General features: G+C 38.8%; 3 protein-coding genes across 15 annotated transcripts in view; all 3 read right to left on the bottom strand.

The window, feature by feature from the left end:
- The window catches only part of msi2b (musashi RNA-binding protein 2b), a 234,964-nt gene extending 233,899 nt beyond the window's left edge, over positions 1 to 1,065 (bottom strand). For all 12 annotated transcript variants that reach the window (XR_006012873.1, XM_042007574.1, XM_042007575.1 and 9 more), the window contains exons 1-3: positions 899 to 1,065; positions 534 to 574; positions 163 to 244 (exon numbers count right to left, since the gene is read on the bottom strand). Coding sequence is in view for 11 of the 12 variants with exons in the window: in XM_042007574.1 (XP_041863508.1) it covers positions 163 to 244; positions 534 to 574; positions 899 to 960 (185 nt within the window). In the remaining variant the exon portion in view is untranslated. The remainder of the gene's footprint in view (positions 1 to 162; positions 245 to 533; positions 575 to 898) is intronic.
- A 10,789-nt stretch (positions 1,066 to 11,854) lies between these two features.
- omgb (oligodendrocyte myelin glycoprotein b) lies at positions 11,855 to 14,804 on the bottom strand. Its single transcript, XM_042007570.1, has 2 exons — positions 14,614 to 14,804; positions 11,855 to 13,901 (listed from the first exon to the last, which is right to left on the bottom strand). Exons 1-2 carry the CDS (start codon positions 14,619 to 14,621, stop codon positions 12,515 to 12,517), a joined length of 1,395 nt encoding a protein of 464 aa, XP_041863504.1. The 5' UTR covers positions 14,622 to 14,804; the 3' UTR covers positions 11,855 to 12,514.
- Positions 14,805 to 16,218: 1,414 nt separating this feature from the next.
- On the bottom strand, positions 16,219 to 19,860 carry LOC121653862. 2 transcript variants are annotated; one of them, XM_042007590.1, is made up of 2 exons: positions 19,737 to 19,860; positions 16,219 to 17,166 (listed from the first exon to the last, which is right to left on the bottom strand). In XM_042007590.1, exon 2 carries the CDS (start codon positions 17,156 to 17,158, stop codon positions 16,460 to 16,462), a length of 699 nt encoding a protein of 232 aa, XP_041863524.1. In that variant the 5' UTR covers positions 17,159 to 17,166; positions 19,737 to 19,860; the 3' UTR covers positions 16,219 to 16,459. The 2 variants fall into 2 exon arrangements, with proteins under 2 accessions (XP_041863524.1, XP_041863525.1); XM_042007591.1 differs by lacking the exon at positions 19,737 to 19,860 and adding an exon at positions 18,142 to 18,214.
- Between the last annotated feature and the right edge of the window lie 279 nt (positions 19,861 to 20,139).

Raw genomic sequence — 20,139 nt, 5'->3', positions numbered from 1 at the left:
TGTGAAACCACACGCAGGCGCGCGCACCCAGGGACACACGCGAACACATGGGCGCGCGGACACACAAACACACATACACGCTGGATTAACACTAAACACGGTCAAAGTGAGCGATATCGTCATGTGCACTGGAAAGGAAAAGTAGAAAAGCCCTGTATTTACCTTGAGCGTTTTGTCGTGGGGTCTCTCATCACCATACATTCTCTTATTTCTCCGAATTTACTAAAATAGTCTCTAAGGCTGTCTGTGAACAGAGGAAAATATGTCGGGTCATTTGACAGAAACATATGGGCATGCTGTTGTCACTGCATTTCAAAAACACCCCGCGATGCGCATAGGGGTCGAATAGAGGACTTCAGATGGACGGAGATCAAAAATAACATCGTGCGCACACACTAGTCAGATATCCCATACAGTACACTACTGCACAGTGCACATTCGCACATACACGCCAGCAGCTAACGAGCACTCAGTCACAGCGACAAAACAACAAGAAATATTGGACACGGTGTAAAAGAGAATAACAGTCTCACCTGGTGAGGTCTGCCAGCTGAGGCCACCGATAAACATTTTACTGTAAGGGGAAAACACAACAGAAGTGAGTCCAGATGTCAGTTCGGCCATTTTGACGACTAACTACTTCTAAAAGCGACCTTAAAGGATAAAGGAAGACTATGAAAAGACATTCGCGATTAGTAATTACACTCTATCTACATAAAAGGGGGAGGCCACTCTCGCTACAAAGCTGTGGTCTTTAAAACTGCATCTGGAAACAAACCCGTGCACGGTTTAAGTGCGTACTGTGAGGACGAATCCAGCACGGCAGTCGAAGTCCTCTCCAAGATGTTGTAACATGAAAAAAATCGTACCTTAGGTTTAAATTTAGAAAGATTCTTACCCCGGGTCATGTTGTGAATCATTTAGGCTTCCGGATGTGGCTTGACTCCCGTCTCCTTCCATATCTATTCCAAACTATAGGCTGGGACTACAGTAACAGTGACAGACACACACAGATAGGGCAGGAGATATGCAAAGCCCCGCTATGAGAATATTACTGAGCCGGGAATGAAAGCGTCACACGTGGGATCAGCTCAGCCCCCTGCTCCCTCCTCCCTCTCTAAGCACGCTCTACCTTGGCCCACAGGGGGCGGAGCCTGGCTCTGTCACCTAACCAATCCAATTGACGTCAATTCAGGCAATCTGCAAACCAATCCTCCGATTTGTCATTTAATTAAGCAATAAGCCACAAGAGGTGCCAGTGGCTTATTGCTCTTCAAATTCAGTGGACACATACCACGAGGAATGTTGTTTTCAATTAATATTGTTTACAGCGTTTTATGCAATTGAAAACTGAGCCTTTCAAAAGCACCAGCGAACTATTTTCCATTATTTACAGTTAATTCTTACTCTTCCGCGGTGCAATATAGTCCCTTAGAAAGTACCAAAAGAAAAAAAGTGGGACAATTTCCGTTTTCTCGTTATTATATAGATAATCTCCATTGTTATGCCTCAGAAGTGTTTATTGAAAAATAATCAGACTTTAATTCAGCTGACAGCTACATACTGTGAGAAGCAAAGTGTAAAACAGGTATTTTGCAGCACCAGTAGACTTCCATCTTGTTTATAATTGAATGATAATTGAATACTAACAACTGAATAAAAACAATTATTGGTTGTTTTAGCCCTCATAATCACTGCTTTTTATTTTCTGACAGGTAGCTAGCAATATCATATGAGGGACATGAACATTTTACCAATGAGAAGTGTATTGTTTTGTTTAATAGTGCATTACAGCTTTAAACGGCACCTATACTTGCAGACTGTACTCGTTTCTTATAAATGTTAAAACACATGTTAAATTATCGAAACACCGGACACCAAAAAAATGTTCAAATGCAGCTGAGATTAGGCAAAAATTAAAAATACTTTAAAATATTAATAAAGAAAATCCTCAGACCCATAAAATCAGTGTTTCAGTGTTGTTCATGTGCCCCTAAGCAAGATAGTGAATCTCTACAGCTGACCCTGAGGTCTCACCTTTAACTGATATATACATTATTATAGCCAAAAAAAAAAATCCTCCCATGGGGATCAATAAAGTATGGTTCCCTTACCTGCACTGGCGTAATTATGGATCTTTTCGTGTAGATGACCTATAATGAGCTGTCATCCCTGCCCTCTGCACAATGTATGTGTAGATAAGCTGCCTCTGCCCTCTAATAACCTTGAGAAAGAAGAAGCTGGGGTAAGATATTAAGAATGAATAAACGTGCAGGACATGTGAAATGGGAAACATTTTTATGATCTACATTAATTTCACAGTATGGTATTAACAGAACTCATAAAAGAATATCACATTTTTAAAAGTCAGTTTAAATCCTGCCTCGCCCACATGTTTTTTTTATGTATTAAAGACAAGCCCAGCAAAAAATATTCTATAAGTGCAGTTTTCATTAACTGTAGCATGAGCAGATGTTGCAAGTCTTCTGTGTGAAATGTGACTTGTGATCCTATTTTATTATTCACAGTCAGTGTCAGTTCTTTGAATAGGCCTGTCTGTGGTGACTGTTGAGGGTTCTACCAGGGGGGAATTTCTTATCTGGCCAGGCAGCATGTTTTTGAAACAATGACTGAGATAAAGCCCAAATAACAACACTTTTGTCAGTTATGCAGCTAAAAGTCTGTCATTAGTTATGGGACTCTCCATACTGCAGATGTCTGTGGCTCTGAAACAAAGCTACGGAGGCAAATGCTGGTAATTCCTTCTAGCATGGGAGCATCAAAGAAAATGGAAATATGACACCTCATGTGAAAAACTATTACTCATTATATCATCTTTGCACTGTTGTTCAGTCCCATGTCATTCTGTGAAACATTCATGATTACATTACTGTTGCCAGATGAGTGGTGACATCTCAGTATATACCTAAAAATGTGAATACAAGAAGTCAAATGCACTCATGCAGCTGCACAAAGACGAAGAAGTGAGGGAGGTTATAAACTGATGTTGAATAAACTGGGGAATAAAAAAGGTTTTAAAGTCCATCACAAGGTGTGCAAAAGCCACTGTGGATTTAACACATGAAGAGCAACCTCTGTTTTATGCTTAAAATAAAAAACACCAGAGCCTAGGGTTTCACTGTAGAGTTTTGAATTATTCTGTTTTCTGAGTATTATTATTGCTTTTCTATTCTCTGTTGTCATACCATGAAGACAACAAAGTTAAACGTGACAGATAGGGTTCAGCAGGCGTGACGTTTTACAATATCTTATCAAGGGTTAGGAGCCAGATTAAAAGCCAAAATCACCTGATGCCAAAACAGATGAACCGTATTCTGTTGAAATTTTAGACTGACAGTCATGTATTTCTGCCAAAATGTTGTATATTTATTGGGTAATGCTCTTATTTAAGCTTCCAGATTTGTTTTCAACCGTGACTGAAGGAGAAACTTGTAAAGATTTTTAAATAAAGCTGTGCTCTGCTTTAATCTGAGCAGGCACTACTGGCTGATGAAAGTGCCTCAAATGTTTTTTCCATCTTTATAATACTTCAGTCTGACAGTCATGCATGGTGGCACAGTTTAGTACAAAATTAATAGGCTTTTTTTTATTTTACAAAAATATTAATAAATATATTTCCTTTAAAATGATATTGAACACAGAGTTTTATCACCAGTACTTGGGAACATTCATAATAGTTGTAATGTTTGACAAGCTTGTAATGAATTGGTGGAATAAGTTTTTTTAAGAAATACACAGGTTTTTTTTTTTTGTATTCTTTGTGCTTAGAACTCACCATCATGATCAGAATAGTCAAGAAAAGTATAGAGCTTTCTAGTGTAACCAGATTCCTGTGGTGAAAGATGATCGATTTCAAAATGAAAATGAATAAAATTCAGCATGCAAGAAACTGCTCTTGCTAACTCAGTTGTCGCACCAAAGCTGCAGAATATGAGGATTGGAGAAAGACGTAAATGTGTGAAAGAGCTGAGGGGAAAAAGAAAGTGAGAGAAACAACAGACCCACTGACAGTGTTATGAGATGCTGTTTTGAGAAGAAGCATCCTGTTTCCTGTTGCAGTATTTTCTTTTTCACCCTCACAATCTTCTCTTGACCTTGGAGAAATTGTTCTCACATCATGTGTACCCTCTTTTTCTGCAGAGATCCTCACATGTAACCTGGTATCAAAGCAGGCATTTTCCATTTAATCTCTAAATGTTTAGATGCATCAGTGGCATTGATGATCGATGGAGTCTAATGCTGATGTGTACATACAAAGTGAAACTTGAAGTCTAGGGGGATTTTGCATAAATGAAACAGAAGCTCGCACATATTCGGAGAGCACACTCATATGTGAAATAATCTATTTCCTAAGGAGAGCTTACAGTAAACACCTTTTATTACTTTTATAAATGTGTAATTGTTACCGTCAGGATGCTACAGAGATGTTGCTGAAGTTATTTTTTGAATAACGTGAATGAGTTCTGATCACCGCAGATCGAGCAGTCGCTGCTTTTCTCAGGAGAGCTTATTACAGTGAAAATCTGAAGCCAAGGGAAAGCTGTGGAGAAGGCTGCAGATGTGAACAAATTGTCTCCCTCTAGTGTCCTTCCTTTTCTGCTTCTTCTTTGCTGAGCCAAAGTACCTCTCAAGCTGCATGTACATGGCCAGACTCAAACATACATAATTGACAGCCCTATTTCAGGAATTAGCCACCCTACCTGCACTTTCATCTAGCCTGGAATAAGATGGCATTTTGTAAGAGTCTGTTTCGGCCATCCTGGATCAACGAGTAATGAATCCAACAAACATCTTTTCTCTTTTTTTTACTCTCTTCATTGATTTGTACATTTCCTCAAGGGTGGTTGTGTTTAAACCCTGTCAACTGATCATGATTTGTGAGGATTACTGGGATTGTGTATCTCTGTTACCACACAGAGAAACTGTTTGAAGTAAGTCAGTAGGAAGGATGTTCTTATGATGAGTGACTTCCCTCCCCCATTATAGCTTCTGCAACGGCACATATGAGTTAATTAAACTGTGCCAGAGGCTATGCGCTGGCATCCCAGGTAGATTGGCCACTGTGATATTCAGACATCCACATTATGAGAGAACGAAATGATAATACCCACTTTGAAATATCTATGCTAAAGGCTCCTCAATACTTACTAATTGTGCTTGGAGATTCCTGAACATACAGTATTCATTTTTACTAAGTGCTCAAAAGCACCTCAAGGTACCACAAATTAGCCCGTGGTACCCCAAAGGACTGCAGATTGTTCCTTGAAGTAAAACAAAAAACTCTCAGCTCTTTAAAGTATGCATGAACAGAAAATATAGCAGAGCTTTTCCAGAATTAACTACATAATTTTCTGATTTACTATTGCAGTCCATGCAAAAAAAAAAAAAAAAAAAAAAAAAAAAAAAGAATATCTGCATTTCTGACCTCAATGACTCACACTTGCATGCAGGGCTCTTTTAGCCCAATCAGGCTTCTATACAAGTGGATGATGACGACATCATTTACCTGCTCCACTGGGCTGGGAGATAAGCTCATGCCCCTGCAGCTCCCTGGAATGTTCTGGCTTCTGTTTGTATGACTCCAGAGAGAGCTGTGCATTACAGACGATGATGAACGACTTTAAAGCACAGCGAGGAGCCTTCCTATCACCTGTACTGGAGATACACGTGCATGTTGACAGAGGAAAATTGTCCATCTCTTTTTCCTGTTGAAAAAACCAAATATGAAACCAGATCAAACAGGTAAGTTGTGTTTTGCATTTGTTGAATTTTTTTAAATTCATCATTAATTTATAAGTTTTTGATTTCCAAAATTTTTAGAGTGCATTCACTAACCTGCATTTATTGCTGCCAGCTAACACACAATGAGCTCAAGAATTACTAGCCCAAAGGACAATGTCTGAGTATGTTTATTTGAGTGCATATGCTCTACTTGAGACATTTTTAAACATCTTGCAGAGGCTAACAATGGTAAGCAAGCCTCTCTCTAGGCTACCAGCTAAGTAGTGTTTTCTGGCTAATTCTTTGTTTTTTAAACTGCCTTTTTCTCCCTTGCCTCATTTTACTCTCTTTTTCCTTAACTGGCTGCCGCCATATATTCTCTCGGTTGCCAACCACTTCCTACTCTGCAACCGCTGACCTTAACATTGACCTTGCCTTGTCTGTGCCATTGAGATGAGAGCGGGAGATACCACATCCACAGCTTTCCCCCCACTATGCTGCAGGGTTGAATTTTGCCTGTCTCATCAGTCTTTCTGGCTGCTGGAGAATACGGCTTGTTATTTCTTCCAGATTCTTACACATTTTGCTTTTCAGCTAATCAGTATCCCAACTGGAAAACATTGCTCTTGGCTCAAAGAGATATTGAGTTTTGGCATATAGACCAGAACTGTCAATAGAGATTAGGTTGATCAGATAAACTTTATCTGCGGCGTGTGAGCGTCCTTTGGTTGGGTACCAGCCTAATTCTGGGCTACAATTGATAAAGTGACCCTGGCTCTAAGGAGATCGAAATTGGTGCCATTGTTTTAGCTGTAAACAGGCGGCTGTGGCCTTGTCAAGGTAAGTCACTCTGTGTGTCAGCATGTGTGTAGTACAATAGCTCTTTGGTCTGTGATGAGGGTTGGTGATAATAAGTTACAAGAGGTGAACAATAGATCTGTAGGCTGCTGGTTATTTGTGATAGCTGTTATGATTTTCCTCATCTTGGACAAACTTCCCCTTGAGATGAATAGGTTGTATGTATTTCTGTTTGCATAGGTGTTTTGTGACAACCACAGTGACACTTAAAGAAAACATTTAAAAAAATTCAAGCCTTTAATTATCACATTCTGGCACTGAAGCAAACTTGAGAATTGTATTTAATAATAGATTAAGCAGTCCGGAAATTCAGAGATTCTTTTTACTTCATGAAAGCCTTGAGAATAGTCTGACTCAGAACCAAGAGCACAATCCCTATAAAGATCATTTCTAACTTCAATGTTTAACAATACACAAAGTCCGTCACCACAAGAGGGCACTTAGACCATGTGCAATCATTAACAGAGCAGATTGGATAGTCTATGTCTCTTTATATGCCTGTACATTTACATATGTGGCCCAAAGATCCATGTTTCCTTTTTCATTACATGAGTGTTGTGTGAAGAGCCAAACATACACCAGGATCAGCACTTACTGTGGCACAGTGACCTCTCCTACTTCAGTTAAGGAGTGTGTGCATTCTTCAGATTACAAAGGGGGGGAAAAACTACAATGAAGGGCTGTTTCATGAACTCTGTTTTTTTTTTTTTTAACCCTGTAATAATACTCATAGAAGAAATGCAACTCCAGGTTAACTCAGGTAAATTATGTTGGCAAGACAGCTTTGTATCTTAAATATGATCATCCTGCAACAAAGATGAAGAAAGTAAAGCTCCCACATGTGACCTAACTGTAAGTGTACAATTGTTAAAGTAATACATTATGTGTTCTTAAAGTCTTTCTGTATCCAACTGTCTCAAGTGATACATGCAGCTGAAGGGGAAATTAAACGTGCGAGAACACAAGAGGGCAGTACAAAGAAGTAAATCAAGGGTGAGTCTTATTGAATGTGGCTGGAAGAAAGTGGGAAACTCATTCAAAACAAGCTCCGGTGGTGAGATGAAGAGGGGAGGCATGGCAGTAGTAAATGATGCTCGCCCTCTACACCTTGTCAGTTATTAGGAGAAGCCAGAGGAGAAATCTGACATTACTTTGTGCTGTCTACAGAGAAAATAATTGGCTTGCAGGCCAGCTCACTGGCACCTAAAGTACATGGAGAAAAAATGTTTTAAAGTTCCACAGCTGACAGGAGGTAGAGAGATAAACACACACACACACACACACACACACACACACACACACACACACACACACACACATATATATATATATATATATATATATATATATATATAGTGTAAAGTACACACATTTTTGGGTACTTTTTCTAAAAAATTTCACTTAATCTCATTGATAAGGAGAGGAAAAAATTGACAGCATATAACAGCATAAATGTTAAATATCTATCGGTTTTGGTTTTAAAGAAGGATAGAAGCCCCAGGTGAATTTTAGGCATCCAGTAAGGTTCAGCCTCTCAAATATAGTGACTTTACCAAAACTTTCAGAGCTGATAGTTTTAACTGCAGACATGAAATTGGGATCTGGGAAACTGTGAAAACAGGATTTTCAAAGGCAAATCAAAAGACCTGCTTCACTGCGTTAGAAGTATTTAACAAAAAAAATTCTGGACTTTGTTTTTCTGTTCTACTGTGTAGCCACACCGGGACAAATCTGACCTTCATGGATGAGCTGTTGGAGGAAAACTTTGGTATCCTCACCCTGAAATTCTTCTTTAGAAGTTTCTTTATGAAAAACAAGACAAGACCAAATTTACTTTAGAAACAAGTCCTGGAAACTAAAGTGATTTAAACTGATGTTTTTCACTTTGATGTGCAAAGACATGTTTGAAGGAATCAAGGCACTGAATTTCATGAAGGGATTTAGCTCTGGTGATGAAATGGTCGTCCTTCAGTCGGAGGGTTGCTGGGCTTTTCCCCAGAACCCCCAGTTCACATCTCAGTGCCCTCTGGCAATAGACACACCCCTTATTATTTAGTAGTAAGGATAGACAAGAAACATTTTGCAACAACAGCAAAGTAGATTGATCAAGGTTTGGTTTTGTGTAGCTGTCAGTGCTTCAGGAAATATTTCCCTGGTAGAAGGAGGAATAGATTAAGTTAAATACCAGCAAATTCTAAAAGCAAACATAACACTCTTTGTAGATGATGCAGGAGATAAAAAGTGGATGGTTTTCACAACAGTATAATGATCCTTAACACATCACAAAATCCACAACGGACTGTACCTTGAGAAGTGTAAGCTTTCGGCTTTGCCATGGCCTTCGCAGTAGCCAACCTACACATCATCAAAAATCTCTGGATATCTCAAAAGAGCGAAACAGATAAGACAGCATGAGACTGACAGAATTGGAAACATTTTACAGGAAGACTTGGTGAGAATTTCTCAAAATATGAAGTGACTGGCTCATAAGTGGCCACAAGGGTATATATATCTATCTATCTTTTTTAAATCTGCAAAAAGATGGAGACAGGCATGTAATATTATTGAAAATAAAATGCCTTTGGAAGATAAGTTTATCCTCAATTAAACATAAAATTTGGGCAGGATAGCCCAAACATTTGCCTCCATTGTATATAAATGATTCAATGTCAATTAAAAGTTAAAATCTGTCACACTTCACCTTCTTTTTTCCCCATAACTTGGGTCTTCTGTGTTAAAATCAACTGACTGGATATTGGCAGAAGTACAGACAGTGTTATGTGAGATTAGAACAGAACAAACAAACAAAATTAAAATAGATTAATAAATAAATGGAGTCTTAAACCAGGGAAGTGAGACTAAAAATGAAAACCAATTTACCTCTCTTTGAATCTTCTTAGAATGTGTTTCTTTCTGTTTCTGTGTCTGAACTTTTAATACAAAAACTCAATTTGACTCGTTTGATTGTTAGTTAAAATAAACTGATTGAAGCCCATTGTGCAGAATGGTGTTGAACCATTCTTCTTTTTAATAAATATATAATTTATTCTTGTTCTTATGAATTATAAATTACTTTTTGTTGAGTCATTGTACTCTATTGCCTGAGTCAGTTTCTTGTGTAGAACAATATTCATACAAAGAAATGTGTTTTAGTCATGATTCCAGGTATTAAAAAAGGCCTTGCATATTCAACAGCTGTTTGTCATTCAGTGTGGGACTTGTGGCATTAATGACTTATTGTTGTTACAGGCTAAACCGCAGGGTCACCTGCCCACCAGGCTCACAGCTCTCTGTGTCATTCACAGCCGGGAGGATTTCTACTTTCACCATCACAGGTGTTCCTGTTCCAGAGAGTTTCTCACTATTCCTCAACACAGTGAAGCAAACATGTGCACTTCTGGACTAGTCTGGACTGGACTTTCATGACGTAAATGTGCAAATATATAATATATGTATATGTTTTTCTGATCATCTCTCTTTGCAGAAAGCAAAAGTAGACCACCAGATTAGACAGTTTGTTTTGGGTAGTTTCCATGTGAGACTAACTGTGCCTAAGTGTGCTTCTGCTCAGGAAGGATTCCCTGATACTAAACTTTAAAATGTAAATAAAACCTGGGTTTAAAATTGTCTGGATTAATGGGGGATGCAGTTATAAATTCAGCTCCTTTATGCTACTGTTAGCCTATAAAACAGGGTCTAGTAGACTGAAGCACTTTGCATCAAAATAAACTTTTGCATTGAGTAAAAAAAATTTAAAAAAAAAAGAGAGAAAAAAGAAACCTTGCCATGTGATGAAAAGCTGTTGTGTTAAAAATTTCAACAATCATCAGAGGGTGTAAAAGATCACATTTTATTATACAGTGCAGGATTCAATGTGCAGAAGTAACCAACAATAAACATATTTCTTGGCATTAGTTTGTCAAATTCAGCCATGTGATGCATATATCATTATGTTGGCAATTTATTGTTCCTCGTGAAAAGGAGTAAAATGTAAAGAAATTAAAATAAAGAAATCTGCTGGCTGATGCATCAGTTCTGTTCAATGCAATTTAGATCTGACCATCATTATATGACATGTTTTTTCAAAACAAAAAAGCTCAAAATTGTCTGTGCTTTAATGCTCTGCAGCAACATACGAGTAAGTTAACATTCTTGGAACGTTCAATCACCATGCAAATAATTTTCACGAGCGTCACTGAATCATGAAGGACACTTAAGTCTGAGATGTGATCAAAATACATAAGCAGCACTCGGTGCTCTGAGTTTGTTAAATATAGTGATGCAGCATTGTCCAATTTTTAGCGATCTGAACCCCAGACACACAGTGGTTTCCTGTTATGCACATGTCATTACCAAGTTATACATCCTGTACCCAGAAAAGACTGCTCGTCTATTAAACATGTTCAAGAAACAAACAGGCAAGCATCGAAGAACTTCTACTAAATGAGTAAATCTGAAACTCTGCATGTCATATGTTTTAGGATGCAAATCAAAAAATAAACTAATGGAGTGGAATTTTAAAAATCTTGAATCCAATGCAAGAATGTAGCCCAAAAAAAAATGCAAAATCAAAATTAAGATCCATAATGAATCCATTAAAAAGCACCTTGATCAGCCTTGAAAGAAGGTCGAGCTGCAGTTGAACACCGGACACTCAGTTACATAACAAACTGTTAGCTGAATGCATAGTGCCATCAAGTGCTTAGCTGCATTCATTACAACTATTTTTTTGTTGTTGTATTTAGTAATGTTTAAGTAGAGAGTTGTAAAAACTGCCATTAGAAAAGTTGAGTTATTTTTTTTTTCTTTTTAATATATTGACAAAAGTGACATCATACAAAATGCAGGATAGCAAGAATGATTTAATTTGCTATTCATGCTGAAGAGCTTTTATCCTACATCCCTGTTTCCAAAAAAGCTGGCATGCTGTTGGGTTGCGTTGGGAGGCTGAGTCTATAGACAGAGTTTACCTCTGAAAGACTGTGCAGTCAAAGTGTAAAATGAGTTTTCTCTATGTAAAACCACAAAAAATGTGGTGAAATAATCTTCTTTGTGCAGGAGATATGAAGCAGAAAGGATGTGATCTTCAGGTCCTCTTAAGGAAATGTTTTCAGAAGGTTGTTATCAGTGAAAACATTTTCACCACTGCTTGCATTAAAACTATTTAAAACTACTCTGTGGAGAAGCAACAGTAAAAGAACAACCTTAGCTCTTTTTGAAAAATACAAAGCTGTCCTGTGGTCTAATTAATCAATTTTTACGCACACAGACCAAAAGCTTGCCATCATGATGCTAGGAGTGTCTGAACATGGACTGAGTGCCTTACACATCTGTGACTGGCACCATCAATGCTGAACAAAATGTTCTGGTTTTTGGTTAATAAATGCTGACACTTAGATGGTGTTCTTTTCAGGACACACCTGGTTTGTTTGGCAAAGCAATGTCTGACAAGTGCTGCACAAATGACAAGATCTCTGAAATAGTCCAAGCACTTTACTGGCCTCCCTGCAGTCAAGAGCTGTCACCCCACTGAAAACATTTTGAGCACTTTGAAACAAAAATGACAAGAAAGGAGGCCTTGAACTGTTGAGAGAGAGGGAAATACTAAGTAAAGGAAAAATAAGAAAATATTTTTTGCTTTTAAAAACACAGCAATTGGTTTCAAAAGTGTTGTTAAAAGAAGTTGTGATATAACACAGCAATAAGCACTCCGTCCCAACTTTATGGAAAACATGATGCTGTACTGTAGTGCTTAAATGTAGGGATGAAATGATTTATGGACCATTTTATTCTGTTTTAACTCACAGCTACCAAACCTTTTTGGAAACACTGTAGCTTGGATATAATGGTTTTGCAACTATCAAACCGTATTTGTGCTATAAATAGTCAGTTGTTAGTGATTTTTCATTTATCTTCAGAAGACTTGAGGCACTATAAGAGACAGAAGCCCCAAGTTGTGTAGAACAAGGAGAAAGGAGCATGTAGTGAGAGCAGAGCTGCCACTGCTGATGCTGCCAGGAAGTGGTTGATTCTGCCTTCTCACACTCCTGGTACGAAGAGTGGTTGTCTTCTTTGTATGGATGGAGGGGCTCTCTGTTGTAAAGAATCGATCTGTGGCCAGCACCATGCCATTCGCCTCGGATGTTTCAGTAATGAGACTTTTGTCAGAGAAATAGGATGAATCTGTGGTGTGGAGAGAGTCAGAAGGGGACGTTTCCTTTGTGCCAGAGATGAGGTGATTTATGGTGGCTGGGCTGGCAGTTGCAGGCAGGTGATTAATTGTTAGGTGGAGGCTCGTGGTTAGGGTGGAAATGCTGATGGGAGTGGCTGTGAAGGTGTGGTCCTCTGTCTCCCTCTGGGTGTAAGGTGTGCTAAGCAGAGCAGAAATGGAAAGGTACCACCACCCGGTAACGCTACCTTCAGGAGGCAGGGAAGCGCTGGCAGCCAGAGGGGGCAAGTTGTAGGAGGCAAAGTGCCACCCTCCCGTCCTGCTGGGGCGCACACCTCCACATATAGGCTGGGTGTGGCATGGGCATCCAAGGACCTGTGCAGAGCTGCGCTGACTCCACAACATTAAGTAGTTGATGTCGGCATAAAGGTGGCAGGCCCATGGGTTGTTGCTTAAAGTGATGATTCGAAGTGATGTCAGTTTGTCTAACACTCCAAAGGGCAGCGAGGAAAACCGGTTTGCATGGAGGTAGAAGTGAGTTAGCACAGGGAGTCTGTCTAGAGAGCCTGGAAGCACCTTTACAAGCAGGTTATGAGACAGGTCAATGGTTTCCAGGTGTGTTGGCAGGTTAGTGGGCAAAGTCCAGAAGTTATTGTGGCTGAGGTTGAGTCTGCACAGATTAGTTAGAGTGTTATTGATGAAGATGGCTCTCTCCAGCTTGTTATTTGAGAGGTCGAGTATTCTCAGATTCCACTGGTAGGCCGTGTCATTTTTGTCCAACAGCTGCATACGGTTGAAGGCAGCATGGAGCTGCCAAAGGGAGCGAGGCAACTCCTTGGGTAGCCAGCTCAGCCTGTTGTGAGACACATCAAGAATGCGGAGGTGGGTGTACGGAGTTAGTTCACCATCAAGGTTGTGAAATCTGTTGTGGGACAAGTTGAGGGATCGTAGATTATGCTGCAAACCATCAGGTAGCTGCCTCAGACCCTTCCAGGAGCAGTCTGCCTCTCTGTGGCTGCGGCTGCAGGAGCACACGGAGGGACACACGGCCAGGACACTCGAAGCCAGCCACAACACAAGCACAAGTTCCACAAGGGCCTCATTGAGAAAAAGCTTCAACAGCGCATGCCTACTGTAAGAAAAAAGTCAAGGAGACAAGAATATTAATGTACATAGCACACCTCTTTAGTGCCTGGTGACACACTGTGTAAGTAGAGCTGTGCCTGCACTGTGCTTGGATATTGAGCACAGGACACACACATTTAATGTACTGTGATTATATAGCTCTCTGTCTGCAAGACATTTTCTCACACACATCTTATATGTGTATACATATATTATGCATACTTACATAAACACGCTGATATCTTAATGTGTGCTGCACATTATTTCATTATTTGGCAGATACACGCACATGAATGTTACACTCCACACTAACTCTCTTACTGTATCAATGTCCTTTGCATGCACCATTACATGAGCATTGAAATGTGTCCTTTTCCATAACCGATTAACATTTGACCTGAACTGTAGGATGTTTCAACTCTATTGAAGAACATCATTCATCAGCAAGGAAGAGAAATCCCTGCAGTCATCTTCCCTGGCATCAGTTTGTGTTCAGTCATCAGTGGTTGTCAGTGAAGTCAGTCCCATGCTCTCAGAGGAGGAAAACTAGCTCAATAGATGGGTTTTATTAATGACTCCACAGAGAACTCATGCATCAGCTGGTCCAAAGGCAGTGAAAAAACACGGCCAGGATCTCTGTGCTGCTGAAATTGCAGTGTTTGCAAGCCAGGGTGTGGTTGAATGTGTGTTAAAAGAGTCTAAATATGTCAATAACTCACCTTCTCATTTTATCATTCCAGTCACTTTTCTCTGCTCCTTTTTGCTGTCCAGCACCTCTTCCCTCTCCTCTCCTGCTTTCAAGTTCAGGACCAGCTGGTGCTCTGCAGAAGTTGAATTTGGTTGTCTATGACTATTTGCCTCTTATATCCCTATTAAAAATTGACACTTGCTCTCTTGTCCAGTGCAGGTGTTTTGCTTCCTCTCACTGGCTTGTAGTTAAGTCCATTTATCCTCCTTGAAAGCTGAGTTTACTATTGCCTCTTATGGATCTTTTGGGATGGAGCTATCGAGCACTGCAGACTCTGGATTTGCTGTGTGCAGTGGAAGTGAAAGGGGAGGGGTGGTGTGTAAAGGGGGGTGACTATTGGGAAGGGGGAAGGAAAAATGAAACACATAATGGAGAGGTCTCTGCATACAAGAACTCCACAAAAGAAATTCCTGAGTCTTGTTTAAATCTGACAGCTTTCAGGATTTACTGCCACATTTGTCGTGATAACTGGCTGTGTGTTCCCAATAACATAAACTGTTATCAGTTATCAACTAAATCTGTATAATCCCTTACTAAAGTATACCTGTACAGAGTGATGAAGGGCTATAATTGGCTGTTATTTTCCTGTGTAAATGTAGGCACTGCCACAAAAAGCCTCAAGATTTATTGCAGAGGAGTCTCCTCCTCTGCAGCATCCCACCTGTCATCAGCAATAAAAGCTACTCTCCATTTTGCACTGCATTGCTGCACTTACATCCCAGTCAGGTCCCAAGGTCCAGTTAATCAGGGTATATGCTTATAAATTGTGACAAATTCAAACTTAATAATGTTGCATCATTTTTCTGATTTATGCAAATACATCAACTGAGTTTGGGATTTTTATTTACATATATTTATTCTTTTTTTACTTCTTTGGCAATGTATTTGCTCCCTCTTCACCCACCCTCCTCCTCCTGCATGCCTCTAGTAGCTGGTTGCAAGAAGACTCGATCTTATGCATCCTGTCACTTATTCTTTTGGCAACCCTCAAAGTCACATCCTCACTTCCACTGTCACTATATAGTACAATATGCTGTCAGCAGGAGCTGTGTTACTAAATATCAAATAAATACCAGCAATATTTTTCATTGGGACATTGATCTTCTATACTTGCACAGAGCAACCTCATTGCAATTGTTTTGCATTCCCTATTCAAGCTGTGGACTCTGCAAATAACAAAGTATTTAGTCTTTTTAATGAAATGTGCACATCCGTCATGATGTCACAAGTAAGCAGATGAACAAACATCTGCACATGACAGCGGAAACAACCTCATATTGGCTTTTTGAAAAGGTTTTTTGTTCGGCTTTGTTGGATCTGGTTGAGGTGAAAGAGAGCGTTCTTTCCGAGTGGTGTGGCGCTGCCTGGAAAAGGCACATTCTCTGCTTGCTAATCAAGCAGGTCTCTCATTCTCTCTTTTCCTCCAGTACCCACACAAACATGCACACATTACACAAGTTAGTGGCTAATGACAGTAGTAGTAGGATAAGTGGCAACTTGTTTTACATCATTTTTTGTTAACTTGACAAGAGGAAAGCATGTACAATAAATAAATGACCACAAAATAAAATTTCAATATCAGGGTATTTTAATTTTCAAAAGAGACAAATGTCAACTCAGTGCATGTAAGAAGTTGTTTTAAATCAGAAAAGCTACAGAAAGTGTGCAGTTTGACAGGTTTAACAGAGCAGTTTGATTAACAGGAAATTAAAAGCTGCTGGAAAATATTAAAACTATATTGACAGGTTAAGGGTTGTAAAGCCACACGGAGGTAAAAGTAGTTGCAAAAGATTTTTTCTGGTTTCACATTTGAAGCTCTATGGCACATCCTTTGGTTCCTCTGTGACCTCAGAGGAGGAGGCCGCAACAGCTGCAGTAGGCTGAGAACTGCCAGCCTCTTCTTGTGGGTTTGAGGGGGATGAAGCTTCAACAGCAGCTGAAGCCTCTTCGGTGTTTGGAGTTTCTTCCGCCTCCTTCTTCTCTTCTGTTTGTCCATCGTCATCAGCCTTCCCTACATCCTCCATAGCAGAACCATTCTTCATCTCCTGATTTGTTTGACTTAAATCCGCCATTAACACTGTGGTCTCCTTGGTTTCTGTTTGTGGCTCACTTTGGTTCTTCTTGTCTGTTTCCACCCAGAACTCAGTGTTGCTGCTCATCATCTTGAGGCATCTGCGCAACTGGCAGATCTTCCACGTCAACAGCAAAGTTATTATCAGGAGGAAAGTGGAGACTAGAATCAGCCCACCACACACCAGCGTCACTTGGAGACATTCCTTCTTCAAGAACTGTGGTGATGGGGGGGCAGTGGTTTGGGTGATCTGTGGTGTAGGTGAAACTGAAGTGGTTCTCGTCATAGAGATGATTTCTCCTTTCCCAGGGTTCATTGTGTTGACAGTTGATGAGTTACCCTCAACAGTGGTGACTGATGAATTTACAGTTTTTTCAGCATATGCAGACCAGGGGATAAACAGCAAAACACCCAGGATTTCTGAGCAATACAACAGGCAATTCATGTTGGTATCTGAAAAGACATAGCATTACAGTTCAGGTTATAAATAAATATTAAAACAGTAAGCACAAATATGGTGGTCATTCTTGTGCTTAACCTAAATAGATCCATTACATTTTAAAAGTGAACATGGCGCTTTTTATTCCACTAAATGTGCTAAATAAATTTAGTCACTTTCTTTGCATAAATACATTCTATGTATATACTTATCAAATATCAATGTGAATTTCAAATTTATTTCTATAGCACATTTAAAAACAACAATTTAGACCAAAGTGATTTACAAGTTTACATTAAAAAACATGAACCAATAAAATGAACCATAAAAGCAAACAAATAAAGTCAAATTAATTAAAACACAAGTTAATACAAAGAGACATCTTAACTTAAAAACCTGATGGGAACCAAACTGAGCCAAGGTCCAAAAGTGAGTTTTGAGATGGGATTTAAGGGACGAATATTGAGAGGCAGGTTATTCCAGAGGCTAGGGGCTGCTCCAGCAAAAGCCCGATCCCACTCTGTGCTTAGTGCAGCACAAACTGGTTGGATGATCTCAGCGGTCTTTTAAGGTTATAACTGTGAAGCAGCTTGATTAAGTAGCTGGGTGCCGAACCATTTAAAACTTTAAAACGAAGTAAAATAATCCTAAAATCAATATGAAACTGGACTGGCAGCCAGTGTAAACCCGCTTAAACTGGAGGATTCAACATTTTATGACCTGTTAAAAGATGAGCAACAGGGGATGGAAAGATGAATGTTCATGGCTAAAGTCTAAAGAACTGCTTTCATCTAGAGGTGATAAGGCATGAAAACGTTTCTCAATGTCTTTTGGAGAGAGATAAGATTTTGCAAACTGGACTTGGCTACTGTGGTTTCTCTAGTTTAAAAGAATAACCTAAGGATCTTTCAAAATTTCTAAGGTTTTGGCAAAACTGAGAAGCAAGAGGACCAATTAAATCACACAACTGCTCAAAGGGGAACAATTACCATAAACAGTAGCTTCAGTCTTGTTTTATTCAGGTTGAGAAAATTCTGCATTAACCAGTCTTTGACATTCCTCAGACAGAGAGCTGAAAAGTGATGAAGAGAGGGAAACCTTAGATTTAAAAGAGAAATAAATTTGGAGTAAAATGAAGCACTATATGGAATATAGCTCATATTAAACCATACAACATTCATGCTGACACCCCTTGTTGTCATGCAGTAATGTAAAGTGATATAATGCTGAAACTATATGAGTACTTTGAATAAGTTTTAATACAAATTATTGGATAATCATTTTTCATTTGATGTTAAAATGTTAAAAAAGATTAATGTAAAAGAAACTTCTCTCTCATGCTTCTAATTTTATGGAATACTGCTACTGACTGAAACAACCAACTCTTTTTCAGCTTTTTTTTAAAGTAGAAAGTCAAATGGACTTAGCAGAGTCCCAGATCTTTTTCCAGTGGAATTCCACCAACAGGAAAATGCTCCTATCAAAATCAAAACCAACCATTTTGAACTAACATAGCATTTGAAAATATTGCGTTTCATTGCTGTTCTATTTCCTCTGCTGGTACTTGTCCTGTAACCGCACAGCAAATGCATTTTAAATTACTGATGAGCTTCTTCAAAAAAGTATTTTCTATCATAATTTATTAGATTTAAAACAAATGTATTTCACCTTGCATGCAGAGGCAAGTGAAGAAAAAAATAACCTTGCACAGATTAGTTAATCCATCACGGTGAGCGTTTAGAGATTTATGAAAATGTAGATTAATGGGAAAGCAGGCTGCCCTGACAGAATGTGTGAGCAGAAAAAAGTGGAAAAATCTATTTAAAGCCAAAAAAAAAAAACACTATAATTGTGAAGATGTTTTGATTTTGAGGGGGGTTTTGTTTCTTTTCTTGGAATACCAACCTTAAAAGGGAAAAATCTAAGCAGACATGAGCAGATAGAGGGATAATGTTGTTGTCATTTTGACCAAAATAAAACAAGTAAAAAAATAAAAAATAACAAAAAAAACTCTCTGCAATTAGCTTTTAGTGATGCACCACTACATAGAACGTATTTACATTTGTAGATCTGTGGAAACTAACAGCTGGACTTTAAATATCTGACAAAACAAAAGAAAATAAGTAAAAAGCTATAAAGAATGCAAAATGCATTTTAAATCATTTTAAATCAAATCATTTTAACAGCCGCCTGATCCCTTCACACTACTTTGAGTTCACTAAGGGGAAAAAATAAGAAAGCTACTAAAAAATTATGAAAATTAATCAACTAATTTGTTTTGATCATTATTTAGGATTTGAATAAGATTCAATCTTCCTTCAGTACTTCTCCCATAGAGGTAATAATACAGTTACAAGTATTTTTTGAGTGCTGCTGTAAAGGAGGCATTAAAAACTGATGTTTTCACACATTAAACCTAGAATAGTGCCATCAGATTTAGGTTACATCCACTGTTTAAAAAAACAAAACAAAACAACCAAATCTTTAACGTCATGACTTAACCACTTTAGTTCATTTTACATTAATACTGGATGACACACATTAAATTTTAAGAGTTCATTAAAAGAAACAATCTATCACTTACGTTGCTGATGTGCTGCTAAAAAGATCACGAGTTTGTGTAAATTACTGTCTGCAACTTGGAGCACGTAAAGAGAAATGTCTAGTGTTTAAGGGAACTGAAAGAGCCAATTATGTGCTCATCTTGCTGCAGTCTTTTAGACTATATTAAGAAAAGGAAGTGGGTTTTGCTTCTGTTCAGTGCTGCTGGTGGTCATGCAGATATTTACGAGGTACCAGATTATGGCAACTGACGTGTACTGTGTTCACTGAGTAGCTCATTTACAACATTTCAAACTATGAGCACTGCAGCCATCTACATTGTCTTTCAGGGCTGTTGTAGGTCACAGAATCTGACATGCTGATGAACATCGCACAGCAAAGGACTTTGCTACAGATGCTTTTCTTGTACCACAATGAGAAACTGT

Source organism: Melanotaenia boesemani, chromosome 15 (assembly GCF_017639745.1).
Source record: "Melanotaenia boesemani isolate fMelBoe1 chromosome 15, fMelBoe1.pri, whole genome shotgun sequence".
Classification (NCBI taxonomy): Eukaryota; Metazoa; Chordata; class Actinopteri; order Atheriniformes; family Melanotaeniidae; genus Melanotaenia; species Melanotaenia boesemani.
Note: the sequence above shows the minus strand (reverse complement) of the source record. Positions and strands in the feature narration are given on the sequence as shown.

Excerpts from the sequence above, each read along its gene's own strand:
- LOC121653862 (XM_042007590.1), bottom strand. The coding sequence starts at position 17,158 with ATGAATTGCCTGTTGTATTGCTCAGAAATCCTGGGTGTTTTGCTGTTT.